The sequence below is a fragment of the Coenobita brevimanus genome, chromosome 45 (assembly GCF_032717465.1).
Source record: "Coenobita brevimanus isolate Jiangsu-jjx chromosome 45, ASM3271746v2, whole genome shotgun sequence".
NCBI lineage: Eukaryota > Metazoa > Arthropoda > Malacostraca > Decapoda > Coenobitidae > Coenobita > Coenobita brevimanus.
Window position 1 is genome coordinate 305,929 of NC_136998.1, and position 16,552 is coordinate 322,480.

Here is a 16,552-nt window from a genome sequence, read left to right on the forward strand (position 1 = left end):
TCTCCATCAGGCACCGTCACCTTCGCTGCTCATATTTATCGTCCAAAATACACGGATTCACATTCTTTCCATTGCACTTCTTCGTGATAAGTAGCTTAGGATGTCCACTCACTACCATAAAACACGACCAGCAGTAGCTTATATGTCCACTTACTTCACCGTAAAGCAGGGACTAACGCATCCCCCACCCTCCCATGGCACTGCCTTCAGGGTTCACCTTCGGTGTGAGCATCTACTAGACCGACCAATGTACACTCAGCTTAAGGTGCTGTCGTCTCCCCTGCATCTCTCTCGCTCTCTTCATGCATTATGAAAATCAGTATGGTAAATCCAAAGCAACCGTCACTGATAACATATCCTCGGCCATATCAAGTCATCAAAGTCAGTTGCTGCTGGTTGAGTGGACTAATTAATTATCAGAGCCCGTGGAGAGAAATGCGAGAGAGGGGACAGGCGTTTTGTTGACTGTTCAATGGACAAACGTACAGTGGACAAGAAGGTGATCGCGTTGGAGGGCTCCGATGAAATCCTAAATGATCAGTATAGCTCCTGATGTTCAAAGGTAATTTATGTGATATCTAAATATCGTATATTAACAGTACGATGAACTGTTAACCAAACCGTATTTATGTTATCCTTATGAACACAATATCATTATCAAACGTTGAATAAAATTATCAGGGATTTTCCAGCAGCCATCGTCTGTCGTGTTGTATTATTTCGCGCGATACTATTTTTTCCTCCTCCAACGAGGTAGTGGGGATGTAATGTAATCACCCATGTCTGTTTGTTTGTCCCTAAAATGTCGAAAACAGCTGCAGTCGAATTTCGATGGAATTTCTGGAGGGGTAACCCATTGGCTAAGGAATGTTTGTTTGTTTGTTTGATATTTGTCCCAGTTTCCTAGGACATGGGCAAACAGAGAGCCCGTCAGAGGTGCGCACTACTTGCGCGAACTTGCTTTAGCGAGGTGGAGGATAATCTTTTACCGTAGTAATTAATATATTTACTGGAGCACGGGCAACAACGGCTGCAGCGTCCATAAAGACGTCACCAGATCGGGCAAGGGCCGAGTCGAGCTCAGACCTGAGCATGGTGGTGGCTGGGCAGTCCAGAAGATAATCCATTAGGGGAAACAGAGCCATCAGTGTAATAGATGGCTGAGTCTGGTAAGGCCAGAGCTGCCACCCTACTGAGACCCTCCTGGCGAAGGAGTGCTGGAATTGAGGAGCGAGGTTTAGCCTCCGATGGACAAATTATATTAAAAAGAGGAGGATCCCATGGCGGTGGATCAACATATCCGGAAAATGGAGAGTCGAGGTCTTGACAGAGGCTCGCAGCAGCTCCCAGTCCATGGATGACGGCGGCCGTGGTGCGGGCCCAGTCACGCTGAGGGGCCGGCTCGGGTGGGCAGCCGAGAAGGCGTTTTAGGAGGGCAGTGACGGGCAGGTGAGGCAGGCACTGGATCATCTTCAGTGTGACGATTGCCGCTCGTAACATAATGCGATGGGCCAGAGACGGCACCCCGCCCTCCATACGCAGATTAACAATCCGGGTCCAGCGTGGAGCACCCAGCATAATGCGGAGTGCATCGTTCTGGATGACCTCCAGAGATCGAGACACTGGTGGAGTGAGGCCATTCAGACAGATGGCACTGTAGTCCACCAGAGATCGGATGGCGTGAATATAAAAAGTCTGGAGGACAGAAAATGATGCCCCCAAACTCCGCCTGGAGAGGTATCTGAGAGCAGCCATTCGGGTGGAAGCACGTTCCCTCAGATACCGTACATGGCAAGCAAAGGTGAGACCCCCATCTAGCCAGACCCCCAGATACTGGTGGATGGTGACCAGGGAGAGCTGATGACCTCCAAGCAGCAGTGGAAAGTCGGGGGGGCGGAGGCCAAAAGGCAGACACTTCATCTTGGCGAAGTTGATCTTAAGGCCTAGCTCGGTGCACTTGGCGTGCAACCGAGAAAGGGCCGAGTCCGCCTGTGTGAAGCAGTCTCTCCGTGTAAAGACAAGGGCCAGATCGTCAGCATAGCAAAGAAGAGTTATGCCAGGCCCATATTCCACAAAAAGGAGCTCCTCCATCAGGACATTAAATAGGATAGGGCTCAAAACGCTTCCCTGGGGGGTGCCATTAGGATGCGGATGAAAAGGGGAGAGGTGCCCCTGAAAGCGGACCCCCGCAGTACGGTCACTAAAAAAGTCCCGGACCCAGGATATGAGCCTGCCCCCTACTCCCCTGGCCGCAAGAGCTGCCAAGATAACAGTGGGGTTCGCCCGTTCGAAGGCCTTCTCGAGGTCGAGGAAGATGGCCATCCCCCGTCTGCCCCTCAGCTCCCCAAGGAATGATGCAAGGCAGTGGGTGGCACTCCTGCCTGGATGATAGGCATAAATCCTTGGGTGCAGCGGTCCCAGCCGCCAAGCAAGACGAGCCCGCACAACCCTCTCAGCTGTCTTAGCAATGCAACTGAGCAGGGAGATGGGGCGCATGGCAGTGGGATCGCGAGGTTTAGGAATCGGGTGGATGACCGCCATCTTCCACGACCTCGGTAGACGCCCCTCAGACCACGAGAGGTTGAGCAAATCAAGCAGACGCTCTCTACCGCAATCTCCAGCATGAGTTAAAATGGAGTACGTGACCCCGTCGAGCCCTGGTGCAGTATCCTCCCGGCGCCCCAGTGCTTTCTGAAGCTCTCCGCTGGTGATTGGACAGTCAGCGGGGTCAGGTGTATCACACGCTGTCTGAATGGCCGCAATGCGAGAGGCGGACAGCTGCATTTGTAAGGCTCGGACAGACTGCGGGAGATTGGAAGAGGCTGAGCGGTCAATGAAATGCTGGGCAAGACGGCCGGCCTCAGTGGCCGGGTCAGGGTGGGAGGGCGGACGAGGAGGACGTGGATCGGAGATGGACCTGATTCTCCCCCACATCTCACGGAGTGTGGAGTGAGAATCTAGGGTGCGACACCATCCGATCCACGCCTCCTCTTTAAGGCGACGCTTTTCAGCGACCACATGCCGAGTCACAGCAACCAGGTACCGGCGGTGCGGAGATGTTCGGCGCTGCCGGTACTGCCTGCGTGCTGCATTCAGCCTCTGGTTCAATTCCCTGACCCTGTCGCAGTAAAACCAGCCATCCCGGTAGCATCTCGCCGAGCGCCGCTGCAATGGAATGGCAAGAGAGGCAGCGTGCGAAAAGATATTTGCTGCTTGATCTGCCCGGCTCTCGAGGTCTGAGGCGGGAGAAGATGTTGCAAAAGCTGCCGTGAGAGCACGGTCAAAGGCCACCCAATCCGCCTTGCATAGATCCCACCGTGGTGTGGGAGGCGGGGGAGGGGGGAGGGGGGCGAGAGGCAAGCCAACAAGAGTAGCGAAGTGGTCACTCGCAAGGTGTGGGTGGAGTGACCATGACGCCAGGCCTGACAGTGGGGTTGAGACAAAGGAGAGGTCGAGGCGACCTCCCCCAATATGGGTGGGCTCTGTCATGTTGTTTAAGAGGGAGACACCACCCATCTCCTCTAGAAGTAAAGAAATGTGCCGTCCTGCTTCATTGGACTGAAGAGGCGATGATAGAAGGGCGTGGTGGGCATTGAAGTCGCCCCCAATGTACACGGCCCCCCTGGCAGCTTGGGAGAAAAGTTCCTTTCAACTCCAGGGTGCTCCTCTGGCTTCGGTATACATTGTATACAGTCAGGGGCGACATCGCCAGATGGAGAACCACGCCCTGAACCTCCACATCAGGTCCACAGAAAGGAGGGGGCTCACAATCCGTGCACGCGATGTGGTCCTGGACCAGAACGGCACATCCCCGTGTAACGCCACGAATATACGGGAGGAGATGGGTGGTGTATCCCGAGAGATGGAAAGTGGAATTGCCTGGGAGCAGGGTCTCCTGCAGGAGAATGACATGAGGGCGGTCCTTTGCGGCCGCTTCCTGCAAAAGGGGGAGCTTGCTCCGTGCTCCCAAGCAATTCCACTGGAGGAGCCTGAGAGAGCGGTCTACTGGCCGTCCGGCGACAGTTGCAGACGGTCGTTCTCCTGCAGCAGTGGTGAGGCCCTGTCCATCACTTTGGACCCAGATGGTGTTAGGGTTTGCCCCAAACGATGGCGATGACGAGGCAGCTGTGCGGCAGATGGCAGAGCATTGGGAAGTCGTGGCTTGACTCTCTTGGACGGGCGAGCTGACCTGTGCGATGTGGGATGGGGTCGCCCTGCCGAACGAGCTGGGCGGCGAGGGGACAGAGGAGCACCTAGGCTCGCCATCTTCCTCTCGATCGCCTGGTCCACAAGGCGATTGGCAGCTTCGGCAAGGGGCTCTGTTGGGAGAGGGATGTTGAGGGTTAAGGCAACTGTCTTGGCTAGGGTCATCGCTAGCTCTGTGGCAAAGGTCCTGAGCTCCTCCATTGTGAAGGAGATCACCGGAGGAGCAGGAGCGGGGGGTGGACTGGGTGTGGAGCCAGGCACTGGTGGCGGAATTGTCAGTGGCTGGCTGGTCTCTACAGTTGGAAGTGGTAGCGAGACAGGCGACTGGTGGCGGTGGACCTCTGGTGTGGTCTGGACCACAGTGAGAGCTGAGGGCAATGGAGGGAACTCTTGGTCGCTGAGAGGTGGTGGGCACTGAATGAGAGGGCGGCGCTGTTGACCCCAGATGAAAGTGCCGGGGGGAGCTGGAGTGGCGCTGGTGGCCTGGTGCTCCTGCACAAAAGCAACCTGCCTCTCCCGACCCTGGTTCACTCTTTGAACCCTCGCGGGGCAACTGGGGTGCCAGGCGTGGTGTCGTCCTGAGCAGTTGGGACACTTGGCCGCAATTGGTTGGTTTGCCTTGAACCGCTGCAGGCACTCGTCCATGTCGTGGGCGGCACTGCACATGCCGCAGATGATGGGGCGGTTGCAGTTGGCACGGTGGTGCCCGTAGCGCTGGCAGCGGTAGCAACGGAGTGGCTCCGGGGTGAAGGGGCGAAGGTGATACGTTCCCCAGTTCCCCAGGTCGATTGCAGGGATCAGAGGACCCCGCAGGGTGACAATGACCTGTCGAGTCTCCTCTCTGGTCCGCGCTTTCTGGCATCGGGTTGCCTCCTCGACCTGAGGGTGGTGAAGCAGTATCTCCATGGGCATTCGCAAGGGATAACCCATGACAACTGCCTTCGTAGACTGTTGGCCGGGCGTCAGCTCGACTAGTTTCACAGGGCAGGCCTCGTCCTGCAGAGCTGTTCTCAAGAGGTCGTAGGCTCCCTCGTCCTTCGGCACCAACACCGAGCTTCCATCCTGACCTATCAGGTTGGAGCAGCGTAGCCCTGGCAGGTGATGCTCTAGTGCAGCCACGGCGTCGTAACTCGTTGCATGCCCGTCCTGTACCGGCACACAGAAAGCTGGGAATGCAGAGCGGGGCGGTGGACGCACAGCTACTGACATGGAGGGACGAGCAGCAGAGGGACCCCTGAGGGGAGGCCCAGTGCGTACTGCCGGAGAAGGGCCGTTTCCCTGGCGAGCACGCCTCGATCCCTTGCGTACCAGGGGGGTGAAACCCTCATCATCGTGCAGAGCATGATCAGCAGAGGGGGAGATCTGAGTCGTAGCAGGAGCCTCCGACGGGACCTCCAGCCGCTTGAGAATACGAGAACTAGCCGGCCTAGGCTCGTGAGAGGGTGCGCAGGTGGGAGCACGAGGCTGCGGATCGAGGGCTCGGTTCATGGGAGTGCCTTGCCGTGGATTAGGGCTGGCATCTGCACGTAGGGAAGCTGAAGCATCCTTGGTAGAAGAGAGAGATGGTGGAGCAGGTGCAACCTCCTCCATAGCCTCATGTCGGCGGGCTGCCTTAGTAGAGCGGGTAGAGTCACCACGCAAGCGAGGTACCACTCCCGTAGATTTAGGTGTAGAGGGGTTAGCACAAGCGACCTCGTGAGCTGACGAGTGGGAGCTCGAGTCAGAGCAGTGACGCTCCCGCTTCGTGCCTGTGGCAGGACACGGGATGGAGGGCCTCGACTGAGGAAGCAGGAGGTGGGAATGCCCCTGGGGCCTAGGGATGCTGGATCCCTTCATCCTGCTCACCAAAGCAGCCAAAAGAACTCAGTCAAAAAACACACACACACACACATACACCTCACACACACAACCACTCAAACAGCACAAACAAAAAAAAAAAAAAACAGCAAAAGTGGCCAGGTCCCTACAGTGACGGGCAACCTATGCTCCCCGCCCTCTAAAGGGTGATGGGAGGCCCCGCCACTGCCCCTTTCGGGTCTTCCCTAATCTAACAGAGCCACCCTCACCGCCTCCTATAACCAGGCCCTAAAGGCCCCCCTTCATGGAAATGCCCTAACGGCACCCCTTCAGGGTTCGGCATCGTACTACAGTGAGGGACACTAACGGCAGGCAAAAAAAAAAAAAAAAAAAAAAAAAAAAAAACACCCACACACACAGTCACAAACACACGCACACTCCCACTCACACCCAGGCAATCGGAGACTAAGTCTCAGAAAAAACCTGAAAAGCAGCAAAAATTCTTCCTCTATGCCAGAGACTAAGTCCTGGCTAAGGAAGAGTTGATTTGCTTTTGAGGCGGATCAGGATCCAGATGTGGATCCGGGATTTTTTTCTTGTGACAATGATACTGGCGGAGGTATGCGCTCCCTAAGCTCTCTCTAGCTATCCGTTGTCAAAAGAAACCTCCACACATGCACACGCACTCAAAGTCAAATTTCCCCAAGTTTACTGTAGTTAAATTTAGGTAGACAGCTAAAGGAACGAGCTTAAGCTGTCAACGTCCACTGCGGGGTGGAAACGACCAAGTTCAACCTTGCAGACTCTCTTTGTAATCCCGGCAGTGTGATGCCTGCTGGCTGCATGCGTGGATAGCGGGGAACTTATGGCCGTACTATTGTAAAGTCTGTTTGACTGACCTGTGCAGCCGAGATGTATGGGACGAGTAGGGTGTGTTTGATTCGCGGCTGCTGATTGGCCGCCGATGATGTCATTGAAGTAAATGCAGGCATGTATTGTAGTGCAACATGCGGACGTAGGTGTACACCGTGGGTGGATATTATAGAGCAACATGCGGACCTGGGTGTACACCTTGGGTGGATGCAGTGCAACATGCGGACGTGGGTGTACACCGTGGGTGGATATTATAATGCAACATGCGGATGTGGGTGTACACCTTGGGTGGATGCAGTGCAACATGCGGACGTGGGTGTACACTGTGCGTGGATGCAGTGCAACATCACTCTCAGCCCAGCTCCCGTCCCGTCGACACCTCCACTCCAGTCCGTGGCGGGACCAGCCCCCCTAGCATCACCGAGGAGAGTTGGCCTGTCCTTTCCACCCGGAGGGCGACGGCTTAGGACCTGCCCGTCAGGAGGTCGTGATCAGTTTTCTCCCTTCGCCCACCTGGACCAGGGCCTGCCCTCCCTGTGACCGTGTCCGGGCTTCCTCCTTGGTTTCCATTTGCTGCGGGACTGGGCGAGTCCTTACGGCCCTTTTCCACCAAGGGTAAGGGGGTTGAGGGCAGCGGTGGGGCGTTTTCCACCTGCAGTTCTTCGTCGGTGTCTTCCACTTGGCGCCGCGCCTCTGCCCAGCTCTGCACGTCCCGCCCTGCCCTCCACGACCATCAGCTGTGCTTGCCTGCCCTTTTCACGGCCCTGCCCTGCCTTTGCTGCCTTTCCCTGCCTGCCATCGTCGACCCAGCTATACTCTCTTTTGGAGAGCTTTTCCTGCCTTTTTCCCTGACGGGCTCTCTTGTTTGCCCGTTCCCCACCTGAGCTGTGGGGAAAATATTTCAACAACAACAACAACAACAGTGCAACATGCGGAGGCGAGTGTACACCGTGGGTGCATAATTTACTTCCAACGTCATTCATCGTTTTTTAAAACTTTATAATCAGCTTTAATTTTCTTTGATAACAGTAAACTTTTAAAACTAATTTTGACCTCTTTAGCTTCGGAAATTATTCCGTATTTAAACTGGCTGCTTATACTGCAGGCCAATTATAAACATAAATACATTTGTTAAAATAAGAAGAGCTGTAGATTTACATCATCGGCGGCCAATCAGCAGCCGCGAATCAAACACACCCTACTCGCCCCATACATCTCAGCTGCACAGGACAACCAAACAGGGTATAGTAAAGCCGAGAATGTGTAAGGAAGACTAATTTTGTGCCGTCATCAAGGCAGCACCTGTAATAGTTATGTGTGATCAGCCTGTATCCTGTATTACATAGTGTAGTTAGCAATGATAGAGCAAGGCCAGGCATGTTATATCATCCTCAATTGGGAGCTTGCCCTCGCCTTGGAGCTCTCAGTTTTAATATTGCAATGCCAAGTGCTTAAACCTGAAATCGAAGTGTGATGCAGACTCCTAAATTTTGGCAACTTTTGAAGAACCTGATGATGATGATGGAAAGTATTTAGCCTTTCCATATGATTGCTGACAGTTTTCTGTAATATGGGATGCAGGCTGACCTTACCTTGGGGTTTGCACTCCACTTTGCAATTCAAGATTTAAGAAAATTATCTTTTGTTTCGGGTTTGCGATGGAAGGTAGAGATACTCTTTTCACTTTAACATGGCCTAAAATTGCCATCTTTCCGTCTCGAATGCTGAATGGTAAGAAGACAAACACTAGAATATGATACCAGTTACGAAGAAGTTCCAAGGAAAGGATGCAGAGCTGCAGCCTTGCCTTTCTGCCACTGAGCTACGTGAAAGCTGCAGTGGGGCGAAAATCTGGACCAGGTTAAAGTGAATGAACTACAGCCTCCGCCATCCGATGACGTATAGGCAAGGTGGTTCATGTATAACGCTCCACTTCCACTCCCCGGACCAGTACTCGTGTGTTGCAGGGACGGCTGAGTCATCAACATCTACCCTGCATCATGTATTCATTTCCTACTTCTACTGCCAGTCCCACACGCACACCAGCAGACATGAGCCGCCCCTACAACACACGGGATACCAGCAACTGAATAAAACCGTCTGGGGATTGAAAGAATAAATACGAAATACGTCATTGGTTTGAAGAGGATTTGACATGGTGGGCAGAGCAGCTCGAAAATAAGTCCAATCATAATTTCCTTTATTATCGAAAAAAAATCTTCACTTCTAACGAGATGAAAGGCCATATAAATGGCGTAGGAGGCTTTGTAGCTCATTTTCTTCCGCCATTTATTCTGCACGTTACGCCTCAGTATCTTTTAGCATGTTACTGATGTAAACTATACAATTTTTAAACGAAATGAGTACTGTATAAGACAACGTTGTGGTGTAGCATGTAAAATAAATTGTTAGGTAAGAGGTACGATGAAGCTGACTAAAGTACTGGTTTTTTGACGCATGAACTCGATCTACAGTTGCTTTCTTGACTCCTGATTTCTTGATTTAGGGAGCTGATGACAGTTTTCTTGACTAATAAGCTGGGGAGCAGACCAACTGACATATTGCTCTCTTGACTCTTGAACACTTGATATACGGAGCTGACCGACTGGACTGTTGCTTCCTTGACTTTAGAACTCTTGAACTAGGGACATGATAGATTTTAATGTTGCCATCTTGACTCTTGAACTCAGACGCTTGAACTAGCAGGTAGACAAACGTCTCTTGTTTTCTTGACTCTTGAACTCTTGACCTACGGAGTAACGGAGCTGACCGACTAAGTGTTGTTTTGGCTGCTGCTCTGACCAGACTGCTGCCAGAGGCAGGCTGGCAGCGAAGAGGGCTAATGCGGCGATTCGAAATCCCTGGTCAGTGATTCAGGACGTGTCTAGCTCCGATTCCCGTCTTTTTTGAAACCTTTATGTTCGGCTGGCTAGTTCATTCAGTGTCATGTGCTGCTTGGATCCAGCAACACTGCCACTCCCATCATGGTGCTGGGCAGGCGTGCCTTCATGTGGTGGCGCCAATATAGCCGTGTGAGTGGAGCGGCACCGTTATAAAAATGTCCCTCAGTCCCCTCCACACTTACGCCTACACTCCACCTGGTTCACGTGAAGATGAGACCGAGGTTACAACAACAACAACAACAACAACTACTACTACTACTACTACTACTACTACCACTGCTGCTACTACCACAACTACCACTACCACTACTGCTACTACTACTGCTAGTACTACTACCACCACCACCACCACCACCACCACTACTACTACTACTACTACTTTATGGGATTTTAGTAGAACAGAAAAGACATTTTAAAACTTTTAAGGTTGTTCACCATAAGACATTGAAGAAAATTTTCAGTGTGCCTACAGACATGAGTACTCATGATGTTGCTGAAGAATGCACACAGCTTTTATTTAAGCATCACGTTGCTGTAATCCAAGGGAGGTTTTTCAGCAGGATTTTAACATCACCAAACCCTCTGCCGGTACTGAAGATGTGTATTCGATGGCTTAGACTCGGACACTTCATGGGGAGCATAAAAGAAAACATCTGGGCCAGATATGACACAGGTATTATAGAATGTGCAAATGTTACTGTTAAATTACGAACATCGTGGGTGTAAAGACACGAACAGTAGAAGCGATAGTTGTCCGTATATTTCACATACAATTTACAAACAACATGAACAGATTTTGGTATTAATACCAAAAATGGTTTTGTGTGTGTGTGTGTGTGTGTGTGTGTGTGTGTGTGTGTGTGTGTGTGTGTGTGTGTGTGTGTGTGTGTGTGTGTGTTTATTATGTCAACATGTAATGTATGAAGTATATTTATTAGTGTACCGTATATTGAAGGCTCGATATCAGTTACTCTAATTGTAGTTGTACTGAAATACAGGATTGATTGACTGATTCCTGCTACTGCTGCTACAATTATTGCAACCCCAACAACACCGACAACTACACCACCACCACCACCACCACCACCACCACCCTCTCATGGTCCAGAGGCAGCTGTCACGTTGTACTTCAGCCAGTATTAGAGTATATTTATTCAGGTGAAATGGAATCACTAGAGCCCGATTGAGTTGATTAACTGAATTTGTAGGCACGTCTAATGATGAGACAACTTACTTCGAAACGCAGCGTGGATGAAGCACCCTAATTACGAACATATTGATTTTGGCGATTTCTTGGAATTTCGCTCCTTACATCGTGGGGTGGATGTGGATGTGACTAAGAAAATTAGGAGCAATACATTGAGATGGTTTGGACATGTGAAGAGAATGGAGAATGACAGACTGACTAAGAGGGTGTATGTAGGTGAAGTGTAGGGAAGGAAAGGGAGGGGGAGACCGAGGATGAGGTGGAGGGATGGAGTTGAGAGGTATATGAGGGAGGGGGGAGTGAGCTGGGGGAGAGCAGTCAAATGGTGGGTGACAGAGAGACTTGGAGGCGTTTTGTCTGCGGCCACCCTTTACGGGATTAGGGCGTCGAGCCATAGATAGATAGATGGATAGACACTGTCGACGCTAACAAAACAAAACTGACAATGAAGAAAACTCAGACACACAAAACCCTGAACACATCATATTTGAATGACCGCAGCATAAGTTTGATGTACGTAGTTCTTTTGCCTTAACTTGGCACAGATTCTCAAGTTTTGCTGCTGATTTCATGTGTCTCAGCGGCGGAAGAAACAAACAGCTCTACATCACTTTCACTCCACTCCTTCATGACTGGTATTATATTCTAGCATTACTTTATAATTGCAGTCCAACATTCAAGATGGGAAGATGGCAATTTTAGGCCTTTTTAGAGTAAAACATGTGCAAGATATTTAACCATTAAGAAAACAAATATTTGGTCTGTTGTTGTGAATCCAGGTCCATTTGAAACATGAACCCATCGAACTGCAGGCCCAGATTACCCTGCACCTCATTTCAGGGGGACAAGGAAGTAGCTGAGGGACGTCTGTATACCCACATAAACGCGTCCATCTCCAACTCCTGTATCGTCTGAGAAGAGTGCAGTAGAACTAGGTATTCTATGATACATATATATTGTACATCTGTGAGGAAAAGCTGGCCTACACTTCTCTGCCGGCTGTGGCAATGGAATGTGTTACGTGAACTCCTGTTAACCTGGCAACATTATGATGCTCACGACGAAGGAGGATAAAAAGGCTGTTGTTTGGGGAGGGATGAGAAATATGGAAGGCAGGATGCAGTGTTGGTAGAGGATGGTCCGAAAATGTTTGCTCATGGCTGTGCATATTATTAAGAGTATATGGACCTTGAGGGGACTCTACAATACGTGACAAACCAAGTAGCATTCTACAACCCAAGAAATAATTCGGCGCGATGGGTGGTAGCCATATAAGCAAATGTCGCCAGGTGGTTTAATGGATTAAGGGACTCTAACTGGATGGGGCTCACAACGGTATACATCCGAGGGACAGCTGGAGTTTACTGCTTAAGTAATGTCACTCAGGGACGAGCGAGGCTGGTCACCGACGCCTTTAATGTCGGGTCTGAATAAGCTGTCCCCGGGCTCTTAGCTCCAGATGGGGAAAAATGCATGACTAGATACATAAAAAGGGCAAACATTATAATGATGTGGACTGACTTAAAGAGTGTACTTAAATAAAGTGACGGGAAAAAAGAAAAAAGGAGTCTTACGGTAATGCTAGAAATGTCAAGCCAGTTATGGTATGAAAGTCGAGAGTGGAGCAGTATGTCGATGAGAGAGAAGGAAGGGAGAGAAGCGTGTCTGGCAGAGTGATACAGGTATGTTAGGTTAAAGCAGCTTGAAGCGGCTCCGTCGTGGTCATCTGTGTGGAGGTTTGTAAAAGGAAACAAACAGAAATACTTCTTTTGCTGTCACTGCTGCTGTCACTGCTGCTGCTGTTGTTGATGTTGATGACGACGATGACGACAAATTTCATGTGAATAATAAAATATCCGTTTCTCTTGGCAAGCTTTATTTCAGTTTATTTCATCACATTTCTTTAACTGATGACTTCGAGTAAAGACCCTGACGTCCAGTGATGAAAGAAAGAAATACTTAGGTGGCTGAAGCTCACAAGGAAGTAAAATAACATTGGCTTGCACACATAAAAACTACAGGAAATGCCGTACCAGAAAAATATTAAACAAATGCTTGAATTTGAAATTTGGTAAATATTTCATGAAAGAACATGATAAAAGACAAGTAAAATGCATTAATATACGTCGTAAGAGTGAGCGAATAAAAAAAATGACCACAGCAATGGGAATATCTTCATAACAATCTGACCACCAGAACACCGGAGCTTTGAGGGAGTGATAGGATAATTTTTAGGGTACAAGAAGAAACTAAGAGAAGGTTGACACTGAGGCAATGAAAGAGTGATGAGGGAGATCGCAGAAGGAAATGGAGAGGAGGTGAGATAGCCTAGTGAGCTGAGGCAACGGGGTGAAGGTAGTGAGGTGGGATCAAGGGTGCTGGTGACCTAGCTGGGTGATGTTAGTAGATTAGATAGGTATATGGAGAGAGAGAGAGAGAGAGAGAGAGAGAGAGAGAGAGAGAGAGAGAGAGAGAGAGAGAGAGAGAGAGAGAGAGAGAGAATCACTGAACCCTCTCAGCTCAGTTGATGGCCTAGTGAATTCAGACTGGAGGGTCGATCTGACTTGTGATCAAGGAGACTCATTCTCGCCTCAAAACAAAAGCTCATTGAAATTTCTGTACCCTAGACATAGTAGTTAAACTGTGAGTGACCCAGTTCCCTTAGATGAAAACAAACCCAAGCCCGCAGGTACTATGTCAGCAGATGTCGTGTTCTATGTAACCACTGCAACACCACCTGAAAAAAAGAAAAAAAGAAAATGGAGGTTAAACTCTCTATGCCTTATGACAGTATTGGTGATGGAGAGGGACGCCTTCCCGTGGTGGCGCCGATATGGCCGATCCCTAAATCAACCCTATCCCCCGAGAGGAGGATGGTGGGCAGTGGATAAAAAGGGAACTTCGACCTGCAGTCCACCGGGTTTACGGTCGCATGAGCTTGGGGTGGCAAGTACTATTGCTAAAACTACTGCTTCTACTACTGCTGCTACTACTACAACTCCTACTCCTCCTCCTCCTATTACTACTACTACTTTCACTACTACTACTACTACTACTACTCCTTCTCCTCCTTCGTCTGCTACTACAGTACTACTACCGTACTACTATTATAACTATTATTACAACTCCTCCTCCTCCTCCTTCTACCACTACTACAGCTCCTCCTCCTCCTCCTTCTGCTACTACTACAACTACTATTGCTGCTACTACTACTGTTACTAGTACTACTGCAACTCCTCCTCCTACTTCTCCCCCTCCTCCTCCTACAACTACTACTACTTTTATCACAACCACCACTAATAGTAGTAGTAGTAGTAGTAGCTGCTGTTGTTGTCGGAGGAATAGCCGTTGTTGTAATAACAGTACAGTTAGTACAACAACTACCACTACTATGGAATTAGCTACCTAGTAAAGTAGTTGCTGCCTCTTCCATTGAGAGTTTCAAGCATAGGCTAGATAAGCATATGACTAATAAGGGGTGGATATAGAAAAAAGAAAATCTTATAACCAATACTAATTCATAATTTTCCCTTATCAGGTTACACTGTGATAGTCTCTATTCTCCTTTCACACTTTCCTGTAAAATGTCCACGCCAGTTTTTCTATACGGCGTGGTGTTCTTTCTGACTTTTTCCTGCCGGCTTCGGCTGGAGGGTTTGGAGGGCGGGGGAGAGCCTTCTTCTTTGCTATCCTTATCTCATTCTAGTAGTTCAGTTACTCTTCTAGGAGCTGCCTAGCATGGGCCAACCGGCCTACTGCAGTTATCCTCTCTTCTTATGTTCTTATATTCTTATTTGGTTGCCCTGTGCAGCTGTGATGCATGGAGAGAGTAGGGTGTGTTTGATTCGCGGCTGCTGATTGGCCGCCAATGATGTCAATCTACAGCTCTTCTTATTTTAACACATATACATTTATATTTTTATATTGTCTGCAATATAAGCAGCCAGGTTAAATATGGAATAATTTCCGAAGCTAAAGAAGTCAAAATTAGCTTAAAAAGTTTACTGTAATCAGAGAAAATTAAAGCTGATTATAAAGTTTTAAAAAGCGATGAGTGGCATTTGAAGTTAATTATGCACCCACGGTGTACACCACATCCGCTTGTTTCACTACATCCACCCACTGTGCACACCCACGTCCGCAGGTTGCATTGCATCCACCCACGGTGTACACCTACGTCCACATGTTGCACTGCATCCACCCACGGTGTACACCCACGTCCGCATGTTGCACTACAGTACATGCCTACTTTTATTTCAGTGATATCATCGGCGGCCAATCAGCAGCCGCGAATCAAACACACCCTACTTGCCCCATACATCTCAGCTGCACAGGTCAATCAAACAGACTATACGACGTCTCTCTCTCTCTCTCTCTCTCTCTCTCTCTCTCCTTACCTGCGTGTTAGCCAATCACTCTAGGCTGTATGAACCACTGTGGGGTGGCTGGGGGTCCTGTGGGGGGTGGGGGTGGGGTCTGGCTGGAGTCTGGATCTCCGCTGACGTCAGGAGGCGGGGGTATTGTTGGATCATCTGCTAGCTCTGGAAAAAATAAATAAAATAACAATAATAATAATAATAATAATAATAATAATAATAATAGTGGTAGTAGTAGTAGTAGTAGTAGTAATAGTGGTAGTAGTAGTAGTAGTAGTAGTAATCAATTTATCTGTATACCTAGGCCGTCTCCCCTCTAACGAGGGGTAGTCAAGACAGGACGACACACTCGCCAAAATACTCATCCACACAGACGCATTTACTCGCATCTTAGCCTCTAAGGGGAGAAGGAACCGCTCCTCACCGCACCATACCGCACGAGGGTCAACTGGCGCGGCACAGTCCAGGGACATCTGTAGCAGGGCCCGACAGCAGAGCTGGTTTACCCCTGCCACATCATAATGGACTCATCCCCTTGCCTGCACCTGACCCGATCAGGTGATAAGACCAGATCTGGGAGAACATCCCGTCGGGGCCGCGTCACCATTCATGCATTCACAATTATTTCTCTCCATTCACCCCGATCACACGCAACCACTCTTCCTTGCAACAAAGACATCCATCTCGCATCTAACACTCTCTTCACACTGTCCATCCATCCTATTCATGGTCTTCCTCTCAGCCTTACACCTCTCACATCAGATCCAGTTACCTTTTTCATCAATCTCTTTTCATCGATTCTCTCCATATGCCCAAACCACCGTAACACCCTCTGCTCAACTCGATCAGCCTTCTCTTGCATAACTCCAGTTCTCCTTCCCACTTCATCATTTCTCACTCGATCCATATGCGTCACTCCACACACACTCTTCAGACACCTCATCTCCATTACATTCAATCTCTTTCTCTCTGCTACTTCCATATTCCATGTTTTTGCCCCATAAAACACAGTCAGTACCACAACACCCTCATACAGCCTTCTCTTTACATCCATTCTAAGCGAACGACATCTAAACATTTCTTTAATTCCTCCCAGCACCTTTCCTACTTCATTCATTCTAAACCTCACCTCTACATCTAGTGTTCCATCCACAGCAACATGCGATTCTAAATACTTAAAACACTTCACC

General features: G+C 49.5%; 1 protein-coding gene across 1 annotated transcript in view; it reads right to left on the reverse strand.

The window, feature by feature from the left end:
- Positions 1-13,418: 13,418 nt before the first annotated feature.
- LOC145398382 (uncharacterized) overlaps positions 13,419-16,552 on the reverse strand; it is an 83,507-nt gene continuing 80,373 nt past the window's right edge. Inside the window, exons 11-12 of the mRNA XM_080271259.1 lie at positions 15,384-15,527; positions 13,419-13,723 (exon numbers count right to left, since the gene is read on the reverse strand). Coding sequence (XP_080127385.1) covers positions 15,391-15,527 — 137 coding nt within the window. The 3' untranslated portion in view covers positions 13,419-13,723; positions 15,384-15,390. The remainder of the gene's footprint in view (positions 13,724-15,383; positions 15,528-16,552) is intronic.